Source organism: Gekko japonicus, unplaced genomic scaffold (genome assembly GCF_001447785.1).
Source record: "Gekko japonicus isolate JY-2015 unplaced genomic scaffold, Gekko_japonicus_V1.1 scaffold1210, whole genome shotgun sequence".
Taxonomy (NCBI): domain Eukaryota; kingdom Metazoa; phylum Chordata; class Lepidosauria; order Squamata; family Gekkonidae; genus Gekko; species Gekko japonicus.
This window is the reverse complement of record NW_015168083.1, coordinates 322,826-346,685: the sequence shown is the minus strand read 5'-3', so window position 1 is coordinate 346,685 and position 23,860 is coordinate 322,826. Positions and strand designations below refer to the sequence as shown.

Genomic DNA, 23,860 nt, shown 5'->3' with positions numbered 1-23,860 from the left:
TTACTGATGTGGGATCTTGACAACAGTTTCTTTCACTTTTAAGTATGATACCATATGTGATTTGTTTCCCCCAATACGGGAGAATAGGTAGGAAATATTAATCAAATGAAAGAGACCAGAAGTAGAATGAATATTGGGTACAAAACCTCTCTTACACACACTATACACACAGGTACCATAATACCCCATGGCCAAGAGCGGCTGCGATCACACACACACTAAATAATCCACTTTCAATCCACTTTTGAATTGGATTTTGCCAGTTCACACAGTGAAAATCCAGTTGGAAAGTGCATTGAAAGTGAATTGAAAGTGGATTATTTAGTGTGTGTGATCGCAGCCAGTATATAATAGAATTACAGTTAAAATGTGTAGATCTAAGAAAGCAAAAGGTTAGCCCAGTTAGGCCACTCTAACTTTTGTTCCTGAATATACTGTGAGAGATCTGCCCTTAATTCTCTGCTTTCACTGGAACTTAATTTGAACATTGCTATTCATGCGGGACTATCTTTATGTCTGAAATTCTTTAAACGTAATTCCCCTTTTATGGGACAATCTCATTGTCCCATCGTTTGAGTATAAGGTTACTTCTAACAAACAATCCTAGCAAATGAAGTCTGAAGCTGTCAGGAACATGATGTAGTATCTGCCTGAATACTTGAACCAGCTGTGATCCAGATTCTGCTGAAGTTATATAAATGTTCGTTTTTAGCAATAATGTCAGCAGAGTCCAATTCAGACATTAAAGAAGACACTCTGCATTAGTTCTCCTGAGAGCCAGCGTGGTGCAGTGGTTAAGAGCGGAGGACTCTAATCTAGAGAACCAGGTTTGATTCCCAACTCCTCCTCCACATGAGGCCTGCTTGGGTGACCTTAGGCCAGTCACCATTGTCACAAACTCTCTCAGCCCCACCTACCTCACAAGGTGACTGTTGTGGGGAGAGGAAGGGAAGACGATTGTAAGCTGCTTTGAGACTTCTTACAGTAGAGAATAATGGGGTATAATAACCAATTCTACTTCTGACCGTCTCAGGAAGCATTTGATTGTTTGGGACTGCTGGTTTGAATCCACTTTTATATCCAAATATCCGTAACAAGGAAAATTAGCACACCAATAGCAGTTATGAGGGCTAAGGCCGGTGTATCTGCATGGAAGATTGTATGTCAGCGCCTGACTGTCAGGATAACTGAAGTGGGTAATGCCCAGTCTCACGTATGTTTTTAAAAGAAGAAGAAGAAGAAAAGATCAGAGTCTCAGAGCAGCTTACAAACTCCTTTCCCTTCCCCTCCCCACAACAGACACCCTGTGAGGTAGGTGGGGCTGAGAGAGCTCAGAGAGAACTGTCCTTAGCTCTGACAGAACTATGGCTTGCCCAAGGTCATCCAGCAGCTGCAAGTGGAGGAGTGGGGAATCAAACCCGGTTCTCCCAGATTAGAGTCTGCATGCTTAACCACTACACTCTCGCATGGGTAGGTTTTTAGAGTATCAAGCATCGAGTTCCTCCAGATTATGATAAATATGCAAGCCTCCCCTCCAAAAAAGTCTAACCTATTAGCTCCTATGCAATCATCTACTTAGACAGCAAGACAAAAATAGATTGAGTCAGTCAACCGCTTTTCCTTCTCTGGAGCTTCCGTACATTTTCCCCAAGTAAAATGCTCGGCCAGAATAAATTCACTGAATGCCACCGCTTGCCTCCATCATGCATGCTTTCTTGGGATCACCTTCCCTTTTGAAGACGCCAAGAATGCAGCTTTGCTTGCTTCATTCAGAATGTTGAATTCCCATATTAGTTCACAACACATTGACCAACTGTGTTAACCAAGATGGATAGCACTGACAAGGCGGAAAGCGGTTCTCCATTAGGGAAAACAGTGGGATACAGTGACCTTTACATTCAAAGAGAACTGTCCCTAAAATAGCATGAAGTGGTTCTTTAAAACACTTTCCCCCCCTTGTTTTTATTATGTTTGCTAACCCAGTGCAAGGTTGCTGAGCACTATTGTTGTGTGCATGCTCGTTTTTTCCCTCCCACTAATCCCGGCAGTAAATTCTCCCAGAGCTGCCAAAGAATATGAATCACCATCTCACAGCTTTTTAAATAAATTGCCTTCAAAAGTCTTCCTTATTAGTAAGCCTATTCTCCGGGACGGTTGAGTTCCATTTACACAAAAACTCAGATACAACTCAAGAGATTTGGTCATTTTGAAAGGCAATCATAGAACTTCAGTGAAATCTACAAGTCAGTTTACAAACCACTCGCAGCCAAAGTCCAAGATCACATGTGCACCGTAAATCACAGTAAGGTTGAAATGCGACTGTAAATCAGCCTCCCTGCATAGCCATCCATTGACTCAGAAAACTGACACAAGCACAGTGAAAACTGCCTGGCTCTTTTTACATATTCACAACAACAGCAGCAAGAGAGGAGCGAAGGAGCACTAAGTGCCCTGTGCAAATTTAATCCAAGCCTCACCTCCAGGCTGGGGGCGGCAGTTCTTCCAGAATGACAACTGGTCTCCAGGCCACAGAGATCAGTTCCCCGGGAGAAAATGGCTGCTTTGGAGGGTGGAGTCCATCGCATTACAACCCTGCTGAGCTCCCTTCGCAAGCTCCACCCTCACAGAAGTTTCCTCAGTCGGAGCTGGCAGCCCTATCCAAGCCTAACAAGCTTGACTCCGAAGCCATTCCCACTGAATGAAGAGGGCCTAATGCTCCAGTCAGCACAGAAGACCTAAGGCCCTCATTTTTAACAGTCCTAGGCGCCCTATTTTATTTACGAAAAACACCTTAAGATGACATGTCTCTCCAGACCGAACAGACTGTAAGGTTATCTAATATAATGCAAAGACAAAGCATTTCAGATCCAACTGTTGGTTTCCTATATTTTTATATATTGAACATTGACTGAATAAGCTCCAGGTAAACCCATATATTTAACATTAACAGCAACCCGGTCGGTATAAACATCGAAGCCTTAAGCAGGTATTAACACAATTGACAGGGTGATTTCTTTGCAGCAGACCCAATTTTTTAAAATAGGATTTTCTCTTTGAGAAAAAAATTGATGGCAAAAATGCTCCAAGATGCCATAGGAATTTTTTCTTTATAAGTCTGTCTCTCTAATTACAGAGAAACTATTATTTTTAAAATATCCTGTGTAACAAAATGGGACTATTTCAGAATTATCAATTCATTGGTTAACCAAAACCCTTTCATCAGTGTGACACTCCATTAGGAGAACAAATTAATGATGCTGCACAGTCATTTTTAGATTCACCATAAACATCTGCTAACGTATTGTAGCATTAAAATAAGCATGCAGTCTAATATATTCCAGTTAAAAAATTCAGGCATTCTGTATTGCTCGTTTCTGAGCAAGGAGTTTGGAGTTAAGCACCAAACATACATGAGCTACAAAATGATTCATGACAAAATTATTCTAGTTTGCTGTGACTTTTCACATGATCCCTTGATCAAACGAAATGTCCTCTACACTTGTTATTAGCTTCCTTATTTGCATTTAGAACAGGCTCAGAGTTCATGGAAGATTGACACATGCTTGCAACCCAACAATCAAACGTCTTTGCATAGTACCTTGTGCCTGAGCTGCAGAACTGTGAGAATATCCGAGAGCCAACAGTGCAGTCTCCACCAGTTGACTAAAAAGCACATCTTTCCGAACCAGAACAAACTCCGCGTGTTCTTCTCGGTTATCATATTCAAGAGAATTGTCCAGCTGCTCCACCACACAAAAAACAGGAATCATCAAACCTGGAGGGAGAGAGTGTTAAAATCCACAATTAGAGACCTTAAGAACATAAGACAAGCCCTGCTGAGGCAGACCACAGGCCAATGTAGACCAACATGTTGTTTCCAGTCTCTGAACTGCCAGCCAGATGTGCATTTAAGAGGCTCCAAAGCGAGGCAGGAAGGCAAGAGCCTTCCATGTCCCCCAGCAACGAGTATTCAGAGCCATTGCATGGAGACTCCATTTGGCTATCCTAATTCACCACTACTAATCAACCGACTGCCCATGAATTTGGCTGACCCTTATTTGAAGCAACCTCCGTGAATATCCATTATCACATCTTATGAACTACTAAATTCTGTAAATTAAATATGCAGGGTGAAATAATACTTTCTTATCTTTGTTCCAATGAAGGGAAAATAAAAGTCCTTCCATGACAAATTGTTACTAACAGTGGTCTTAACAATGAAATGGTCTTGTAAGAGAAGTATATCACATGGGGTCATTTATGATAAAATAAGCAAGTACAGTGCAATCAATACCAGATTGCTCTAACTGTCAAAAGACGGTTATTAAAATTATTATTTTAATATTTTAAGTGTATTATTTAACTGCTGTATACTGCCCTGAGCCCATCGGGGGAGGGCGGTATATAAATCTAATAAAAGAAAAGAAAAGAAAACAGAAGTCCAGTGGCCCTTTAAAGACCAACAACAAGGCCCAAATTGGAATAAAGTTGTTAGTCTTTGAAATGACACTTTTCAACACGGGTGCGCGATGGGCCGCTCTAAGAAGAGGTAAGTTAAGAAAAAACTATCCCCGCCAGTTTAAACAAGCAAGCAGATCCATTTTCAACTGATACAGTGAAGACCATTTCAGGTAGACAGCCATGCTTGTCAGCAGTGGAAGAACAAGATTCAATTCAGTAGCACCTCAGAAACCAGTATCTCCAGTGTATAAGCTTTCAACAGTCACATCTGATGAAGGGACCTTTGACTGTCAGAAGCTTACACACCCTGAAACCTTGCTGGTCTTTAAGGTGCTACTGGACTCAAATCTTGATATAGGGAGGATAGTTCACTGCCAACATTTTTGCACCCTTACAAACCATACAAGAATATAAAAATAGTTCAGGGGTTTGAACCCAACTGTTCCTTCCATGCTATCGACAATCTGTCAGATTCGAGGCTCTAAACAAGAATCACAGAACATAGAAAGGCACTTGCAGCTAAAACGTCTTGAGAGTCACACTGAAGGGCTGCACTTGAACCAGCCAGACAACTGCCCCCCAGAAAGCACTCCCATTGAGGGGGAATGAGAATTTACCAATAAACAAACCGAGGATCCCAAACTGCTGGTAAATACAGATTCTCAACTCCTGTCACTGCTTACTTGTGGAGAATGCTAGTTCTGGTATCCTGCTGATTTCTTCACTGCACTAGTATCCTACTATTTTCTTCCATCTTACTTCCCTCCTTTCTTCACAAGACCATGTGTTCACACTTTGCAATGCCTGAGCACTCATACTCCACTTTGTGGTTGTTTTCTTTAATTCCCAAAACCAGCAATGCCTGGCGCCCTCTTACCAATAATGCAAGAACGTAGATGTAACACTAACCATCTGCAGGGTTAGAAGACAAGAAGAAGGTCTCCCATGTGGGAGCAGCAAACAATGACTTAGGGAGGCACTCCTGGTGCTCAGACAGTGTGCAGTTTTTATTTTTGTTTTCACAGTTTTCTATTTTTGCTGATGGCCTTTGCCAACACTGTGGGGACCACTAAACAAGGCAGATAAAATCACAAGTGTTTCCATTATAAACCTATCCACATTGTGGGTAAAGCAGTGATTCCTGCTCCGGCAAACATGACTATTGTATGTGTTCTCCGTAGAGGTAATAAATGCACTATTCTTACAGGTGCACATGAGGTGCATTAGAGCTCTGTCACTAGTCACCCCAATAATTTTTACTTGCTTTTCCCTATTTTCCACATTTAAGAATACTCCTATGGTTTAAGACCAACAATATCCCAGCAGCGACACTTAGCTCTCAGCTGCAAGACTACCCATGCCACCTTCTGTTAGCTGGAAATACTGGTGGATACACTGAGGGCTAGAAAAATCAGTAGAAGAATGCATCAATTTCTCAACATGAGTCCTCCTGCTGAAAGCTGTGGTGCTCTTTATGCCTATCTGAATACGCTTGAAGAAGAATGAGCAGTCAGCATTCTTGTACTATCATCGTACCATATTTGTCTTCTCATTTTCAGCCCTAAATAATCAGAAGCTTCCCGCTCATCTTAATGCAATGTGAAAGTCACCAGAGCGCAGTAGGGAAATAATTAATGTGCCTCTTGTCCAGTCAAGCTATTTTCATATAAACCTTAAATTCTGTGCTCTGTCTCCAAACAATTTTAACAGCACAGTATTTAAAGTGGCCGAGTAAAATTGATACTGGGTCTCACTGGCAAGGAACATTTGAAAGATCACAACTGCACATTTAAGACTTCCCAGATTTCTGGAGGGAATATCTCATGCTACAACCATCTGCTCTTCGGCAAGTGAAACCCACCAAAATTATTAAAAATTAAGAACAAATGGTAGCTCAAAACCCAAAAGAAATCAGATTGTAGTTAGTTACTCCCACCATCCCAAACACAAAGGCTGGGGGGAGGGAGTAATTTTCCCCCCCAAGAAAACAAGGTTTTTTTTTCAAATTAGAAAAAAGATTATTTTACCTCGAATGCATTATAGCAAACATTTCAATCACTGCCTAACTGCCACAGAAGAAGCCATTAGAGCGAGGGGAGGCACAAAGCAGGCAACCTTCCCATCATGCCACAGTTCCACTCAACCCGACACTCCAGCTGCCATTTCTAAGGCCACCAATAGGAGAGGGCAAGCAGCACTTGCTGCCCACCACCTTTCCACCACAAACCTTCTTTCTGGTCAGCTTTTTTTTTTTTTAACCTATTAACTGGCATTTCTATCTGTGTTGGATTTGATGTGCTCCCAGCAATTAATTTACTACTATTCGTATTTTTATTAAAATACTTATACACACCCTTTATTCACAGAGATCCAGTCTCTCACTAAAAATAACAGAATCCATGCATGACCGGATCATACCCAGAAGTTGAAGGCAAAGGCTATAATTTGACAACAGAAAGACTGCTCCAAATGTAGAAAGTGAAAGTGCCAGCAACATCACAGTGCTAAGCTTCAACAGTAAAGGGTTCAATTTACCCATACCAAAAAAAAAAAAAAGAAGAAGAAGGAAAAAAATTAAACATAGAAATACAGATAACACGTCAAAAACACATCAAAAACAAAGTGATATTCCTACATACTTCCATGGGACAAAAAAAATCCCAGGATTTAAAATACTCATTCTCTACTGATTAATTCAAACACAAATATATTTTTACATTGGCGGTGGGACATTTTGAAAACAACTGAATCGCTGTTTTATAAAATCTCAGTGAAAGGTTTCTTAGGTTTCCACACCTGTGCAGATTTGCTTTAGAATAAGCCTCAGTGAATTTGGTAGGACCTAAATCTAAGTAAATCTGCATTTAACTCCTAAACTGAAACCTGAAATCTTTTATTAAATTTCTGCTGCATTCCAGAACCCAAAAACATTCTAAGTAAATGTGCAAATGATATTTTCCAGCCCTCAATAGCGCCTAAACTTTAGTCCAAAATCCCACAAACTATAGAAATGTAGTAAAATGAGTTAAGATTTGTCATTTCAAACACTGTGGATATTCGCTACAGATCTCCAACCTGATTTTTAAGATGTATGTCTTATATATGATTACATTTGGCAAAGTATAAACTGCTAGCAGTAATAGTTCTTTACAATAAAAGCCAATAAACAGATGATATTTTAAGAGCAGTCTACAAACACCCCTTTCGGTGAGGTATCCCATTATATTTTTATGGAAGAGCTCAGAAATTACTCTGCAGTTTTTGTTCTCTCTGTCACAAATGTACTCCACAATGTTATCAGCTACATAATAGAGTGCCTTGTGATTAATAATAGCAGTCTTTAGCTGGAGATTATATAAACATCACTGTATTGTGGATCTGTCTGAAGGTTTTTTAAAGTGAATAAATAAATCCTTCTTTTTCCACCTATCATGCTGAACTGGGAATTTACCCAATGCGTATGAAGGAATTTTCTTCAAGTTCATGAGGTTAAAAAATATACATCCAAAGGCATAATTCTGACCATGAATTTCTGACAACGTAAAGCTAGCTAATCCCCCATACAGGACTGCACTAGTTACCTAATACAGCGGCAATCCATAGACCGCTCAAGTGAATTGGATGGTCCAGCTCTACTTCAAACTTCAGCATACCTTCTCCAGTCTGGACGCATCTCAAAAATCACAAAAGTTTCCATGCTACAGCTTATGCGTCAACCCAATTTGTAGAAGTTCATGTACAGATATTTTAATCAGGACTGCAAATACGTACGTTATGGACTACAGAACTAACCTATAAATCAGTGATTCTCAAAATGTCAGGTAAGACCATAAAGGGAGAAAGGGTCCAAAAGTCCAGGAAAGGATAGAATCTTGAAGCAAGGAGGAGTCTCTCTCTCCTCCATCAGTCAAGGCATTGGGGGGGGGGGGCAGAGTAAATGTTCATTAATCTACATGGGGTTTGTAAGGTCGACTGTATCCCACTGTCTCATCATCCCAATCTGACTGGAGACGGGGGGGGGGTCCTCAGGAAAAACTGCTCTAACTACAGTTCAGTGTGTGTGGCTTCAGGATGCAATGAGAGCTCCTGTTCTATAGTAACTGATTAGTACCCACAATCCTCACATGCAAGTGAATCTCTACAGGCTCACTTGTACAGCTGTTTGCTAGCGGTGGGCTGGGAGGGACCACAAGGTAGCATGCATTAAAAAGGAGTTAATTTCTGTTTTTTTAAGTTCAAATGCTGTTTTAGAAAAATTTAAGTATTAGCAAGAAAACATCCACCCCGAAAGAGGTAGGGCCTATCCAAAAAACAAAGCAAAAGAAATTGGTGTTAATTGTTTTGATCTGTTACAAGATTTAAATAAAAAGTATATTTACTTTTCGTGTGTGTGTATATATATACACACACACACACACACACACTTACTATCCAATCCTAAAACAATGCTTAACATCAGTACAATGCAAACTTTATTCCCGTTCTACAGACAGAGACAGATACAGCAATACAAATGTGTGGTGAAGTCTCAAAAAATGTGTAACAGAACCACAATCCACAGCGGGAAGTTGCCAGAAAAAATATTGCCCCAAACGTTTCCTAACCTGCCAAGTTCTGCCCACCCTGTCATTCACGTGGGAACTCTGATGATGAAACCATTCTGAGGTTTGTCTTGAAGGACAGGTACCTCCTGAAATGCACCATACAGAGCACTGGAACTAATCTGTGACACTGGCCCATTTCAACACACTGACATTACAAGCACTTGGGAAGAAATTATGTGGGTCAATGGTCTAAGAAGTTCTTCACATAACAACCAAATTGATGTGCAATCAAACCTAAAAGAAAGCCTGGTTTCTAAAGATGTTTTCTATCCATGTTAGGGGAAGGAAGCCAGCAGAAAAGGTAAATACAAAGCAAAGGGGGTATGGAAATCAAGGGGAGCAGCTAATGGCTACACATCAGGTCCCAGACTACAGGAGATACTGTTCCTCCACCCCCTTTTATAACTGGAGAACGGGATCACCAAGTAGGTCGTACAAACAGGGAAAGAATGGAGCATGCACGGACCCTCGTAACAGCCTGTCACGCTGTCTTATACCAAAGTCTGGGGGGGGGGCACAGAAAAATGGCTCTACTAAACCACTGGAACCCTTCATGCAAGTGCTGTACTCACGGCAGACTGGATTGGGGATGAGCCAAAGGGAACCGCAGCTTAAAAAGCCAAAAGGAACCAGAACAGACAATACCCAGCAGGTAAACATCACTTAGATAAAGAATTCAACCCAAATTATTTTCCTGTGCAATCACATGCATACTTCAACACATTGGTACTAGAGTCAGGTTTTATTTTAAAACATAGCATAAATGAGTTATTATAAACAAAAAAGAGATTTAATTATTTTAACCATTTTTTTTAGCCACCACAATCTGGATACCTGATCGGATCATTCTATCTACTACATGCTTACCCTGCCATTCTTCAAAGGAGCTCAGGAAGTTTTACCACTGAAGGCCATATTAAATGCTTTGGGGAAAACATCTGCCTTTTAGACTACCTGCATTTATTTATTCATTTTATTCATGCCCCACCCAGCTGGGGCCCAAAGCAGCTTACATTTTTCTCCACTCCTCCATTTTATCATCACAACCATCATTTGGTTAGGTTAGATTGTGTGAGAGTGCAAGATAGGTTAGGTTGAGATGTAACCCAGCAAGCTTCCATGGCAGAGTGGTGATTCGAACCCCAGATCCTAATGCAACATTCTAAACACTACATCACACTTATCAGCCTATAGCAGATAAGATATGCTGCTCCATAGAGAGTCTACTTCAACAATCAATTAGATGCCAAAGCCAAGCACAAAGTCGCATGCTCACAATTTTAAAAGAGAATCCACTATTTTCAACAAAAGGCATCCCATACACTGTGATCATTATTATTCTCCTTTGAAGTTACAATTTCCTAGGAAGAAATGAACAGTCAAACCCAAGACCTGCGTGTGCATCAAAGGCAGCCATGGTCCTGGAAAATGTAGATTAAAAAATAAAACATAGATATTTCTTTTAACAACTTAGATATTTCATTTTTTTACAAATAGCCATATATAATAACAAGAACTAGTATAAAATATTTCACTTCAACAGGGCAACACCATTTAGAACTTATAGCAGTATAAGATGTAAATGGTGTCACCCTTTTAAAAGCACAGCCTACAATTAAGAAGAATTCCCTGGGCAGCTATGATTTTTTTAAATGCCAATTTCTATGCCAAATTCCACCCACAATTAATTTTAATGATCACATTGCATAGTCTTAAAATGTAGAACCACAAATAGACCCTGTACTAGCTTGTGAAGATGTCATATGTAAACTTTTAAAGTTAAAAAAAAATCAGAAGAAAATTAATGAAGGCTCTAATAATGCCATATGAGAGTAGAAAATATTAAAATGCAGCTCTTTTATACCCGATTTGGGAAGATCTGACTATATGAAAGCTGTCATTAAAACTATTACTTCTTAGCACGACATTATTATACAGCCATTGTAGAATTTTTAGAGCCGGAGTTACCAATCAACATTAGGTAATCTGAAAGTATCTGACCTGTATTGGTAGCAGCCTACCTTTCTTAAATATGTCACAGCGTGATCTTATAACAAACACAAGGGTAAGGGCCCCTTGAGGCCCTGCACTAAACAGAGTACCAACGTAATCACAAATTTCATTTTAGGAACTGGAACCCCTTGCCAGGCATACACTATAACCACCACATTTGAAAACTAGCTTGGGTTTTATTGGTTTCATTTCAGGGGATTTTTTTAACTGTTTAATCTATGAGGTTCCTGATCAAGAAAAACTGCTCACTATAGCATTTGTAAAGAGTTTATTACAATTTTTCATTGTACCAGAAAGGGTGACGGACATCAGCTTCGTAACCCTCCCCCTCTGTTACAGGGCTACTAAATGATGCTTTATAGTTGACCAACTCTAATCCTTTGGAATAGTGCCCACTGTAAAATGGACCTCAGTGAAGACACACAGCTCCTGAGAAGGAAATTGCAAGTGGTTGGGTGGGTGGGGTAGAGTCTGTAGAAGACCACCAGCACACTACTGGTGCTCCCAGCATAACTTTGCCTGAGCACCTGAGATGCTGTTCCACCTCTTCCAAACCTTCCTGAGCTGCACTGCTGCCAAGGGCTGGCCCTAGAATGAGTCATGATGCCACATCCCCTTCCCCCACTGTTCTACCCTTCTTTCTACACTCCACTGTTTCCAAGAACAATTCAGCTGCAGACGTGAGAACGAGGCTGCATCAGCATAGAGACCACAAACATTTCATCCATTTCTCCAGCTGGCATCAAAATGAAAATAGATGCTAGTGACGGACGCTTAGTACCCAGTACCAATACCACAGTTTTGCTGTGGGTGGGCTGACTCAGTTACTGACAAACATAAATAATACTATTCTTATACTACATTCAGTTACCATCTAAAAGTGCTTTTATAGGTAATTATTTTGTAAATATTAAAGTTGGCTCCAAACTTTAGGGTGCTTGGATTTGATATGTGAGTCAGGAAGTGGAAGGCCACTGATGATAATCTTCAAAAGTTATGAAAAACTGCCATGTTTCTGCCGCAAACTGAATGAACAGTGGAGGTACGTATAAATGTTCACACACAGCATGTGGAAGTGGGTGTCTAATTTTTCACTAAATCCAGTTAGATACAACTACCTTGCTCACAATATACCTTGATTTTAACCCCATGAGCAGGACACTCAGCATAATGCTACCCATTCTGTTTTCGAACTAAAAGCACGGGTCGTGAAACAAAGAGCGAGGTATGCCCGCGCCTAATGTTAAAAGGAGTAGGGTAAAAAGAAAACAGCTTTCCGAAGTCTTTGTTTTAGACAGTAAACAAAGATACAGTCCTACACAGTGCCAGCAACACAAGTATGTTCCTTTCTTCCTATTCTCATGCTTCCATGAACTTATCAATTACTTTGAATTTTACAGCCCCTGCTGCTGGGAAAGCCTCCACTACCTGCCTACCATGCAATGAGTTAAGGGTCACCCTTTTCTCAATACCAGGAAAACTGAAAAGTCCATGCCGGAAGCAAAATTACCACATCCACCATACTGTAAAATTCTTCGATCAATGTGTCCGGGGTTCCCAGTTTATCTGAGGCTTTACTGTGACCCCAAAGACTAATTCAGCCATCATTTGCACGCAAGACTTATTTTAAATCACAACTGGGAGGTGGCTTTTACAAATGGGGGGGATGGCTCTTACTCTGCCATCACTGCAAATGGAAAAATTAAGGTGATGAAGCAGCCCCCTGTGTGTTCTACCATAGATATGTCTACCTCCCACTCCGTAGCAAATGCTTCAACATGCAGAATTTATATAAGCATGCTAAACTAAGAACTAGGTCCATGTCAGAGTATTCAAATACCGCTTTTACATTTACATTGTGCAACTTTGGTGATGGGGGAGACACAGTTGTGAATCAGTCCAAACAGCTGAACACACTCAAAACAATGAGCAGGAAGCTGGGTACACCTTCACCAACACTAAGATATTCTCTTCAGTGTACAAAGTGCCACATCACTAATGTCTCCCAATGACAGCAAAGAAACATTAATTACTTCATCGCACTAAAACCAAATACATAAAGCCAAATATTTTGCTGCTGCAATAATGACTTAATAACAGCAGTTATTAAAAATCTATCCATATCTGCAGAGCTATTTTCACCTATTTTTTACCATAAATAAGAATTTTAGCTAAAAAGATGAAGTAAACTAAAAACTACTTCCACTACTCTGCATTTTCTCAAAGTCTAAAAATTGGTAGAGTATGCGACAGGTCCATCTCATTTTTCTTAATGATGTTTTTATTATTCTTTCACCCAATTAAAACAGAAATGGATATTGCATCTTCTGACTGTATAATTGTTATTGTAATCTGTTTTCGATCGCTGCTTGGGAAATTGGTCCAAAACAACATAAACTATCCACAGCCTCAAAATACAAGTCATTTTCTTTTACTACGATACTTAAGGAGACATCTATCATGCTGCTCTGCAAGCATGTGAGTATTATGGCAAAAAAAGTTATTTGTAAGTTGGAAAAAGACATTATGAAAGGCACCTTTTACTGCAAAGTAATGCATAACTCATAACAGAGAATTTTATTCCTTAATAGCCAATAAAATACAAAATATCAAATCTAAGAAATATGCATATCCAGCTCGAACATAAATAATGCAAATGAACAATCTAAAATATGAGCATATTTCTTTAAAATATACAGGTTATTCAAAGGGCACAGATCATTTTAGTATAACTCTCATCAGCACTATTTATCTTTAAAAAAAAATCCTAAACATTACGTCATCTCAGTTCTGAACACAATGGGTTAGATTCAAAGTCATCCTCCACTAGCAGAAGAGTGAGGGGCAATTTGCTACCCAGCCCTTGGAGCAGCATTTTGGTGAGCAGAGCAAGCTGTACCAAGAAGGGGGAGCTGGGAAAGATCCTTGACCCATCTCACAGTGCCTAAGATCCAACCTATTTACACAAATTTAAGAGGCAGGAATTTATTTTCAAATAAGTGCATGTAGTGAATACATTAATTTCACTTGGATGCTGCTATTCTGTTCTCAATTGTCGTCCTACCCAGCCAGGTACCTAGGCCAAACACTGCTCCAAATAATGAAAAATAATCAATAATCAGATTATTGATAGGACGTGTTTGAGTTTTAAAAATAAACAACCTAGGATAGCAGGTAAAGCATTAAAAGGCGAAAAACTATAATTATGCAGCTGATACAAAATGAAGGGACGCCATCTTCGTATGAAGATTCTTACTACTAGTTCTTGCCACAGCGGAATGGTACCTCAGCCATTTAAGAAAACCATGTACTTGGAAGCCGTCCCCGTCACCCATAATGAAACTTAAAACCATCACCTACAATGATACTTAAACAGAAACCTGAGCACACCTACAGGGAATAAAGTCTACTTTCTTAGCAGCATACATTTCCCAGGAATACAATTTCCACCGGTTTATATTCATCACATGGATACGGCAATTGTCAAAGGTATAGACAAACAGACGACATTTGTCCTCCACGCAGTCCCAGCATTTCAAGGTATACCAGGACAAAAACCTGAATGGTCATGGATATAAACCAGTAAGTCTCACATTTATAGCTGCTGGATAAGTGTTGTTGCAATCAAGAGAACTGCTATGGGCCATATCCATGGTTTGTCTGGCTCACATTATGATGCCAATGGAAGTGATTGCTCAAGGAAAGTTGGGACAGGTCATGTGAAAAAATAAAGTGTGTGGACCAGTCATAAATTATGGGGTTCTCTTGTACATTCCCTAACTAAAATAATCTTTTGTTCATATACAAAGATAATCAAATTATACACACTATATTACTCCTAGACGTTAAAATAGGTACCCTTGACCACAGCTTCATTCACACTTAATAAAAGGCCTAAACTGCAAAAAAAAAAAAAAAACAACCCACAATCCATCTGTTGGCATTGCAACTATATTCCTGTCACTACTGCACATATATGGAACTCTTAATTTCTCACAGTACAGCATGCTTTAAATGTCAGAACATGAAACATGGTCTGATCCCATCTTTATGGATATAGAACAATCCTACCTACATTTACCACTAGACTTTACTTCACAGAAGTAATAAAACCACTAATCCTTTCCTGCATTCTTTGAAATGAACCGTATAAGATGCAAGACAACTAAAAGCATTTGCTGTATTCACCACATGAAGCAAGAAACCATAGTGTATTTTTGCAGTGAATGTGTAGTTTATAAAACAAGGCACACACATAAAACATGTGAAGATGCCTAGCACTTTACAGGTTAACTGTGAAAACATTCTGTAAACAGTAATTTCTATAATTCATAATGTAAAACAACACTAAAATGCTAAGGTCTTTGCTTCTTAGTTTTCACAGATTTTTCACTGAAGTTTTCACATTACCGTAAGACTCACAGGGAAACGAGACCCTCCAGAGAAACTCTCAGCAGCTAAACTAGTTTTTTTAGTCTTATTTCTGTACCAAATTTTTGTTGTTGTTGTTGTTCAGTCGCACAGTCGAGTCCGACTCTTCGCGACCCCATGGACCAGCTCCTCCCAGGCCCTCCTGTCTTCCGCCGTCCTCTGAAGTTGGCTCAACTTCATGTTCATTGCATCTATGACACTGTCTAACCATCTCATCCTTTGCCGTCCCCGTCTTCTTTGACCTTCAATCTTTCCCAGCATCAGGGTCTTCTCCAGTGAGTGCTCCCTTCTCATTTGGTGGCCAAAGTCTTTGAGCTTCAGCTTCATTATCTGGCCTTCCAGGGAACAGTCAGGGTTGATTTCTTTTAGGATTGACTGATTTGATCTCCTTGCAGTCCAAGGGACTCTCAAGAGTCTTCTCCAGCACCAAAAGAATCTAATCTTCGGCGCTCAGCCTTCCTTTTTACAAATTGCAGCTTTATTTAGAAAATGGTTTTATTTGGTGCACAGATAGAGATGATCTCTTTCTATCGGGGTGATTTGATGAGAAACTCAGAGGCTATTGGCATTTACACACACACACACCAGTGACAGTATTAAAAAAGTAGAGCTATCCAAAGCAGGTCAGATACACCTAAATATTCTTGGACTCAAAAGAATTAAGCACTTTGTTGAGGATTTAATGCCCACTGATTTCAGTTGCTCTAGATCATGTGCACAATTTCAACCTGCTTCATGATTCCCCGTTTTCCGGAAATCATTCTGGAAGTCAAATAGTGCGGGGGGGGGGGGATAGTTTTAGCACAGCTGAATTAATCAGATGTATAAACAAATTATACCCCCTTTTGTTTTGTATTTACCTTATTTGTCAATTTGAGCAAATAGTTAATTAAAAAAAACCTTATACAATAGTTACTTGATTACAACAAGGCCAGTGCTTTACATGCTATAATAATTAAGGGAACCACCATGCATACATGTCTAGGAACTCTGAGCCAATCAAACTTTCTAGATGCATGTAGATACTTCGATACTTTATATATTTACTGCAGAACGCACCAGTACAGCATGAAGGTTTACCACAACTGCAGCATGAAGCACTGCCGTAAGTCAGATGTGAGAGGAATTGAAGTAAAGTGTTCAGTATGCACAGTACATCTTCCTCACATGTATTCAGGATTGCCCTGTTTCCCCCAGTTACCACTGTAGGTGTTCCAAAATTAAAATAATAATGTAAGAACTGATAATGGTAATATGATTGACCTCATACAAAGCCTCAAAGAAATAGTTGCTGTGAATATTTTTAAAAGATGTCAGAGCAGAAGATGTCTCTGCTGATCCTCTTTTTTGAACCCCCAAATCAACTGTAACAAACACAAGATAAACGTTGAGCTCTCTGTGATGAATGCTTAGCTTAAATATGGTGGGAAAGTTCAGCACGGCAAGAGATAATTAAGTATACTTCTCTGAAATCATCAGCTCCTCAAATGTTTGTCAGTTGTGGCTTCAGCTCTTAAAACAGTTTCACTTATAGAATGCCCTGACACAAAAGTGCATCTGTTTCTGTAGAGTTTATACAGTAGGAACCAATTAACATAAGATTGATTCATCATTTATCTCTGAAAAAGAATATTTTAAGTACACTCTGTAGTTCAAAGCCACTATTTGCTGTTTGCGAGAAAGTACTTTCCCCTTTAGACAGCACTGTCAATTCTCCCACACACACACACACACACACTCACAAAGGCAGACAGATGTTATATCAGCTAAACACTGCCTTGGGTTGTAAAACACCTTCAGGAAGTCACTAACAGTATCTCGGTACTGCTCAAAGATGGGTCTGTAAACTTGAAACGCTATTAACCCATGCCAAATACAGAAAATAACCCCCTCCAGCCTAAATGAGCCACTATATTCTATGTAGCTACAGGTTTAAACTGCCCAGCGTCCTGAAGTACGAACATAAAGCTTTTTCCAATTTTAAATTCAAAATTATTCCCAAAGACAACACTGTGATATGGGGAGATGGCGTTGCCAGTAATGAAGCATTATTACATCTTCTTGCATTCATGCTTAAGAGATGCAAAGTTTAAAAACAAAAGCCAGGCCTCGTTCTTCATATACCAACACTCTCTCTCTCTCTCTCTCTCTCTCTCTCTCTCTGGCTTGCTTTGGGGAAAATTTGTAAATTAGTTCAGAATTTTATTGCCATATGTTCTCCAATAGCCCTTTCCCCATCACTGAAGTCCTATGTATGCACATACAGAACTGTTAAACTTTGCAAGGTTTCGTTTTTCCTCCAACACCTAGACATTAACTCCTAATGATGAAACTGAAGTTAGTATCTACAGTAACCATACAAAGCTACTAGGATGCCTTCCACTGTCACTGGCATGTATTGTTACATTTTATTTACTTTATAATATAGACAGAAAGGCTATAATTATGATAAGCAGCTAATAAACTATTAATTTTGTTTAAAAAATTCTGAAATACATAGCTTGCTTTAGAGTATAAATCTCCCTTATGCACTTTGCATAGCATTAACACCACCATTATATGTAGTTTACTTGGGAAGAAACCCCACTGATTTCAGAGCAGCTTTCTTTCAAGTTTAAGGGCTCAGTCTGCAAGTGCAAGAGATGTAATGAGGAAAGCAGGAACTGCTGTATTCACCAATCCAACACATTTTATTTGGAAATGAATCTTAATTATATTTCTATTGACACCATTTCCAAATATACAGACTTTGAGCTTTGTTTTGATGGTATATGAAAGATGGCATATATAAATGGCCAACGCAAAAAACAGTAAAGTCCAATCTGCAGAACACTTGCTTAGCCCTTGCAAATGTAAGATATACCTCTGACACAACAGACAAACTGCAAAAATAGTACACCTTAGAGAGCTTATACCCTCAAATCTAGCTGCTCTACTGCAGACCAACTCAGCTAACCTCTTATCAACATCTGCAAGGAAAGCCTTCATTTGAAAGCAAATTGTATTAACAGTTGTTACAAACTACCTTCAACCAGCAGCTCATATAAGTCTTTGATATATCCTACCGGAATGCGCCAAACATACATAGTATTTTAGAAATATTAATAATGGGCAACAACATACTCTCCTGGACCTTGCTCTGCCTACTACCAGTCCCATACAGGTGTTAACAGAGGTATGCTAGGCCTAAAAAGAAAGACTGATCCTACTTGGAAGTAGCCAGTACTGGATTCAATGGGACTCACTTCTGGGTAAACATGCATATAATATGGTTCTATATTTTACACGTTTTCCCAGACATTTAAAATTCAGTTGACATTTATCTGACATTAACCCAGCTTTCTAGAATATACCTCGTTTGGGGGGGGGGGGGGGGAAATATTTGATATAGTTCACTGAGAACGTGTACCAAAAAACTTGGTCTTCCAGTCAAACATTAAAGTAAAACTGCATAAATTTCTGTATCTGTACAGAGCCAAGCAATTATTGAATCAGTCAAACTAAAATACACAGAATCTGGTAATATTAGGTGTATTGCTGAATGAATCTTCAAAAACAAGACACTGTAGGAGCCATCTGGGCAAATAAGATATGACACAATATCCAGCAGCCTATGCTAGATCTGGGGGGTCAACAATTCTGTGGAATCTACAGTGTGGAACACATAAAAGGGCAAAAGCAATTTGTCTGAAAATAAACTCCACCAATTTCAACAGAACTTGCTCCCATAAGTCAGTGAGATAAGGATCTCAGCCTTCAATTATTAAACTGAATTGCACTTGAATTCCTCAGGTTCACGGTTTTCCATCTCTGAGAATTAACAAAATGGTACATGAACTTTAAAAAAAAAACAGCCATGAGCACAGATACATTTTAATCAGGATTTTTACAAATTTCAGTTTCCTGGTCATTAATCACCCTTTCTCACACTCCTTATGGAGCACATTACTAACTGAGGGAGGATGCCAATTCTAGTAAGTGAATGTTACCCAGCAGGGATATAAAGCTGTCAACACCACAGAGCTCTTGCTTGCTTTAAACCTCTCTCAGGCATCATATGCGTTTTAAAGAGATATTCGCCTTTTTCTCCCATAGACTTTCTATAAAAGCTGCCACTCATGAATATCACAGTACTTCTGTTTTATTACATACACATTTAAAACAGACCACTTAGATAACAACAGGTTTGTCCTGAGGAACTGCTGGAACACGATAGGCAAAAAAAGTTAACTCTCACCAGTGCAGCTAAAACTAGCATGCGAACAGCGCAAAATTTGAAAATCCCCATGGGGAGAAAACTACCGGGCCACACGTATGTGGTTAAAACATCTTTTTAAAAAGTTTACATTTTCTACTGAATTCCAGAAAAGATTTTAACCCCAGAACACCTAATTACCAAAAGAATATCTTTCTGTAAAATCTTTTGCAATGGTTAAGACAAACAAACAGCATCTTGCAACTACATAACCTTGAATTTTCCCCTTTGCTTAAGAAATATCAGAGATGATAAATATATTAACACCGTACATACCAATATTTTAATTACCACTTTCTTAAAGAAAGGCTTAAGAATATATTCTAAACAAGTACTGAGAATTAAAACTGAATGTACCGTAAAATCAATACAAAAAAAGAAACACGTAAGAACTAAAGCTTTGCAGACACCATATTTTAAAAGCTACTTATTTAAAATCTAGTGACATCTGTTTCGCGCAGATTAACTACATGAAAAAAATCTTTCACAATACTAAATCTTTCAATATAGTGACTATTTGCTAAACAATCCTTTACTATAGTTGGAAAGCATATTGTTCATGCATTTTACAGGCCAGAGACTTGTACATGTGACAACAGTTTCCTTTTGGGATAGATTTTCTCCTTTAGTCTAATCAGATTTCAGTGTTCCAGTTACAAAAGGACAGAATTTTGCACCATTTCAAATTTGTCTTTGGAATTCACATAAGTTTTCAATAAAAACACACGAGTCATAATCTGAAGACACTGCAAACAGCAAATAAATTTGTTTACCAAAAGTCTTTAGAAGGACCGTGGCAAAAAGCCTCTCATAAGATAGTTAATGCAATTATCCTAAAGCCTCTTCTAAAATAAAATAAATGCAAAATAATGCCATCTTTGCCTGATGAAGACAATGTATCTTACTACTACTTAACTAATTAGCAAGTGTTGCTGATCTGAAAATAAGTTATGGAGACTTTTTCCCGCATCTCTTTCTTACAACATGAGCAAAAGCCAACAAGAGAATGACAAGAATCTGCCAACAAAGTTTTAAAAACCCTGTGCTATGACTTCCTTATTTGAATCAGTAACAGTAAATGAAAAGGTAACACTCTTAGAACATGGCCTTGAAGAACCAATGCTTTCACATTCAGCTGCATTAAACTCTCCATCCTATTCCACAGCTGATTCAATCTTTGCCACTGATACCATCACAAACCCCCAGGAACATCTTATACAAAAGCATACTGGCAATTAGGAAGCTATGTGAGCCAAAATTTTAGAACCAGCCTTCTGCAACTAAGTGTGTATTAGCGATTACTAGAAGACATTGATGCAGACTTACTACCTTTTCCTAAAAATAAAGGAGCTGAAACACTTCTAAACAATCCTGATCAGTTCCAAGATTCATTGTCAAACATTCACGATCAGCTGCAAACCTTTTTAGTACTCTACTATGACTGTTGTTATTTTCTAACATAGATACTGAAGTGTTTAACTTCAAATCTGTTCTTCCCTCTGCTAATAGGTGCACGACGGCAAGAGTTACCAAAAGAAAGAAATGCATTCATAATAAAAGCTCAATGTTAAATATCCTTACCTAAAACAATCCCAGAGCACATAGATAGCTGGGGAGGGGGGTGTTTTTTGAGCTGCACGTTCTTGCCAATCTTTGGTAACTACTAACTCACCTAAGTGCAGCATATTTAGCACCACCACTGTACTGTCAAAAGCTAGTGCAATGGCATGCCACATTTTTTCGGTCCCTCAAAAATCAACCTACAGTATATTTTTGCTTCAGTGCTATGCAGTAAGAATTCTGTTCACCGGTATGGGTGAGTTTGGTGTATGTTTTCAAGAACGGCCTGCTTGCCAGATTCTTCTTTTTCTTTATCATGCTACAGCATTCGAGCAGTTTAAAACACACTCTAAAAGGAAAAGCTCGTGATGTAACAGAATAAATCAAGATGTTTAAGTGGCTTTGGGTCTGGGATCTTAAGAAAATCTTCTACTTAAGGCAATGAAAGTAAAACCACACCACAGAGTTCAAAACTCAAGAGTGTCAAGAAAGCAAGACAAAACTGTATAAGCCTCTGTCAAGCGACTATCAGTACAAAAGAGTAATCCATAGTCATTATCCTTAAAAAGCAACATGATCTTTGCCTTCTTAAGGAAAGACTTCTGAAGTCACTGACTGACTTATATATTTACTTGGAAATATAGTTTACAAATTACGACAAAACTTACAACCAGCACGTTGGAAATCACTGCCCCAAGAAATTCATTTCTAAAACCAAAATTTTCTAGTGAACCAGTATACACAGTAGCAGCAGTGAAGTTCCCCCCTCTTTTGTCACAATGATTCATAGAACTATAGAGGCAAATGTTATTTATGCCTGTACTAAAATGTCCAACTTTATAAATTGACTAACAGTTCAATCCAATGCAAAGTTACTCCAGTCTAAGGCCATTCAATTCGATAGACTTAGAATGGAGGAACAGGATTGCACTGTAAAGCTCTACTGAAAGAAACTGACTTCAGGCTATTATAAAAACAAAAGATGTCAAATTAACAGCCTTATTTAAGTTTATATAATGCACCTAGGAAAGATGTTAAGTTCTAGGAACAGAGAACTGACTGCTTTACAGCTTGGTCAAATAACACCCTTATTTAGAAAGCGACAGAGACCCCCCAAAAAATGTTTTAAAAAACCCTCTCAAGCCTTTTTTGTTCACCTTTCTAAGAAAGAGGCAAAGAAGTGAGCAGTGAAAAGCTTCCAAGGCCTGGCAAGCTGTGAAATCAGCCAGCTAACACCTCTGTACAGAGTGGCAGAACGCCCAAAGTATGCCAACCCTCTGTGCAAGCCAGTTTTCCTATCACGAGACTGTTTAGTTACTGACGAGAGGCAAACCAGGCATCAAAAGGCTGCCCTGGACTTTCTTCCTGTAATCCTACACCAGGACACCCAAGCTTCACTAACCTGAACCCTGACACCCTGGGCCATTAGACCTCCCTGGCCAGTCTGTCGCATACCCATTCGTTCGACTAGGTTTGTTACCTCCCACTGATTTGGTGACTGAGCCGTTGGGCCTCCCTCGGGCTCCCACGGGGCTGCCGTTCTGTTCCAGCCGGGCCACCTTCACCGGCGGAGGACCTTTGACTTCGGGGCTCCCGCTCCCTCTGTCTGGGCTCTCCCTCAGACAGGGACTCTCACTTCTCCGGTCCATACTGCTCGGAGTTGGAGACAGCGTTCCCACGGGAAGATCACAATAAAACGAGCAAGGACCTAAAGAGAGAGAGAGAGAGAGAAAGAGAAGGAAAGAAACAAAACAGCACCGCTTCAGAACACATCCAAACTTCAACAAACTATTTCAAGCACCTCTACCTCGGAAGGGGGAATTGCTTTTGGCAGGGATCGGTGGGACCCACATCACCCGCCAGAGCCCTCCAGAAGGCTCTGCTATTCCACCTGACTTAACAGGCTGCCTGCGATGCTCTCGGGGAGCCAGCAGCCAGCACAGAAAGCTCGGCCGAAGTTGATCGCTCATTGAGCTTCAGCTTTATAAGCCGGGGCTATTACCGGAGCTCTTTACGCTCCTGGGGCTTCCGTCTTTGGGGGGGGGGAGAGGACAATTTAGAAAAGCCAGGGACTCAGGCAAACAAATCTATTGAGCAGCAAGCGGGCAGCACTCAAGTGCCTAATGCATTTCAGATGGCGGGTGAATCAAGACCGGGCTCCAGTTATGTACCTAGTGATGCATTGAAACAGCCGTTCTGGGCTGAGAGAGCTATCCCGGAACCGCAGGCCGAACTCAAGTGTCAGCCGAGCCCGTTTTTAAGAGATTAGCCCCCATTTCCCAGAGGCTAAGGAAAGGAAGCAAATTCCCCCCAAAGTAATGCAGATCAGGCAGCTCTAGAAACTAAAAGGCATCGAGGCTCATCTTGAATCAGAGTTTCACTTGTCTGGCAAAAAAAAAAAAGTCAAGTTCAGCTTTGCTCTGAAAACTTTCTGCTCTCCCCCCCCCCGCAGTGGGGCTCGCAAGTCCCAGTGCCTGCACCCGCAAGTCGGTGCAATATTTGGTGCCGAAAGGCTCTCTCTCTCTCTAGCAGATTG

The 23,860-nt window shown here is 39.8% G+C and overlaps 1 protein-coding gene across 1 annotated transcript in view; it reads right to left on the bottom strand.

Moving 5' to 3' along the window:
* The window catches only part of SATB2 (SATB homeobox 2), a 202,975-nt gene extending 179,987 nt beyond the window's left edge, over window positions 1-22,988 (bottom strand). The window contains exons 1-2 of the mRNA XM_015414701.1: window positions 22,805-22,988; window positions 3,599-3,775 (exon numbers count right to left, since the gene is read on the bottom strand). Of these exons, the coding sequence (XP_015270187.1) occupies window positions 3,599-3,775; window positions 22,805-22,973 (346 nt within the window). The 5' untranslated portion in view covers window positions 22,974-22,988. The remainder of the gene's footprint in view (window positions 1-3,598; window positions 3,776-22,804) is intronic.
* Window positions 22,989-23,860: the final 872 nt, after the last annotated feature.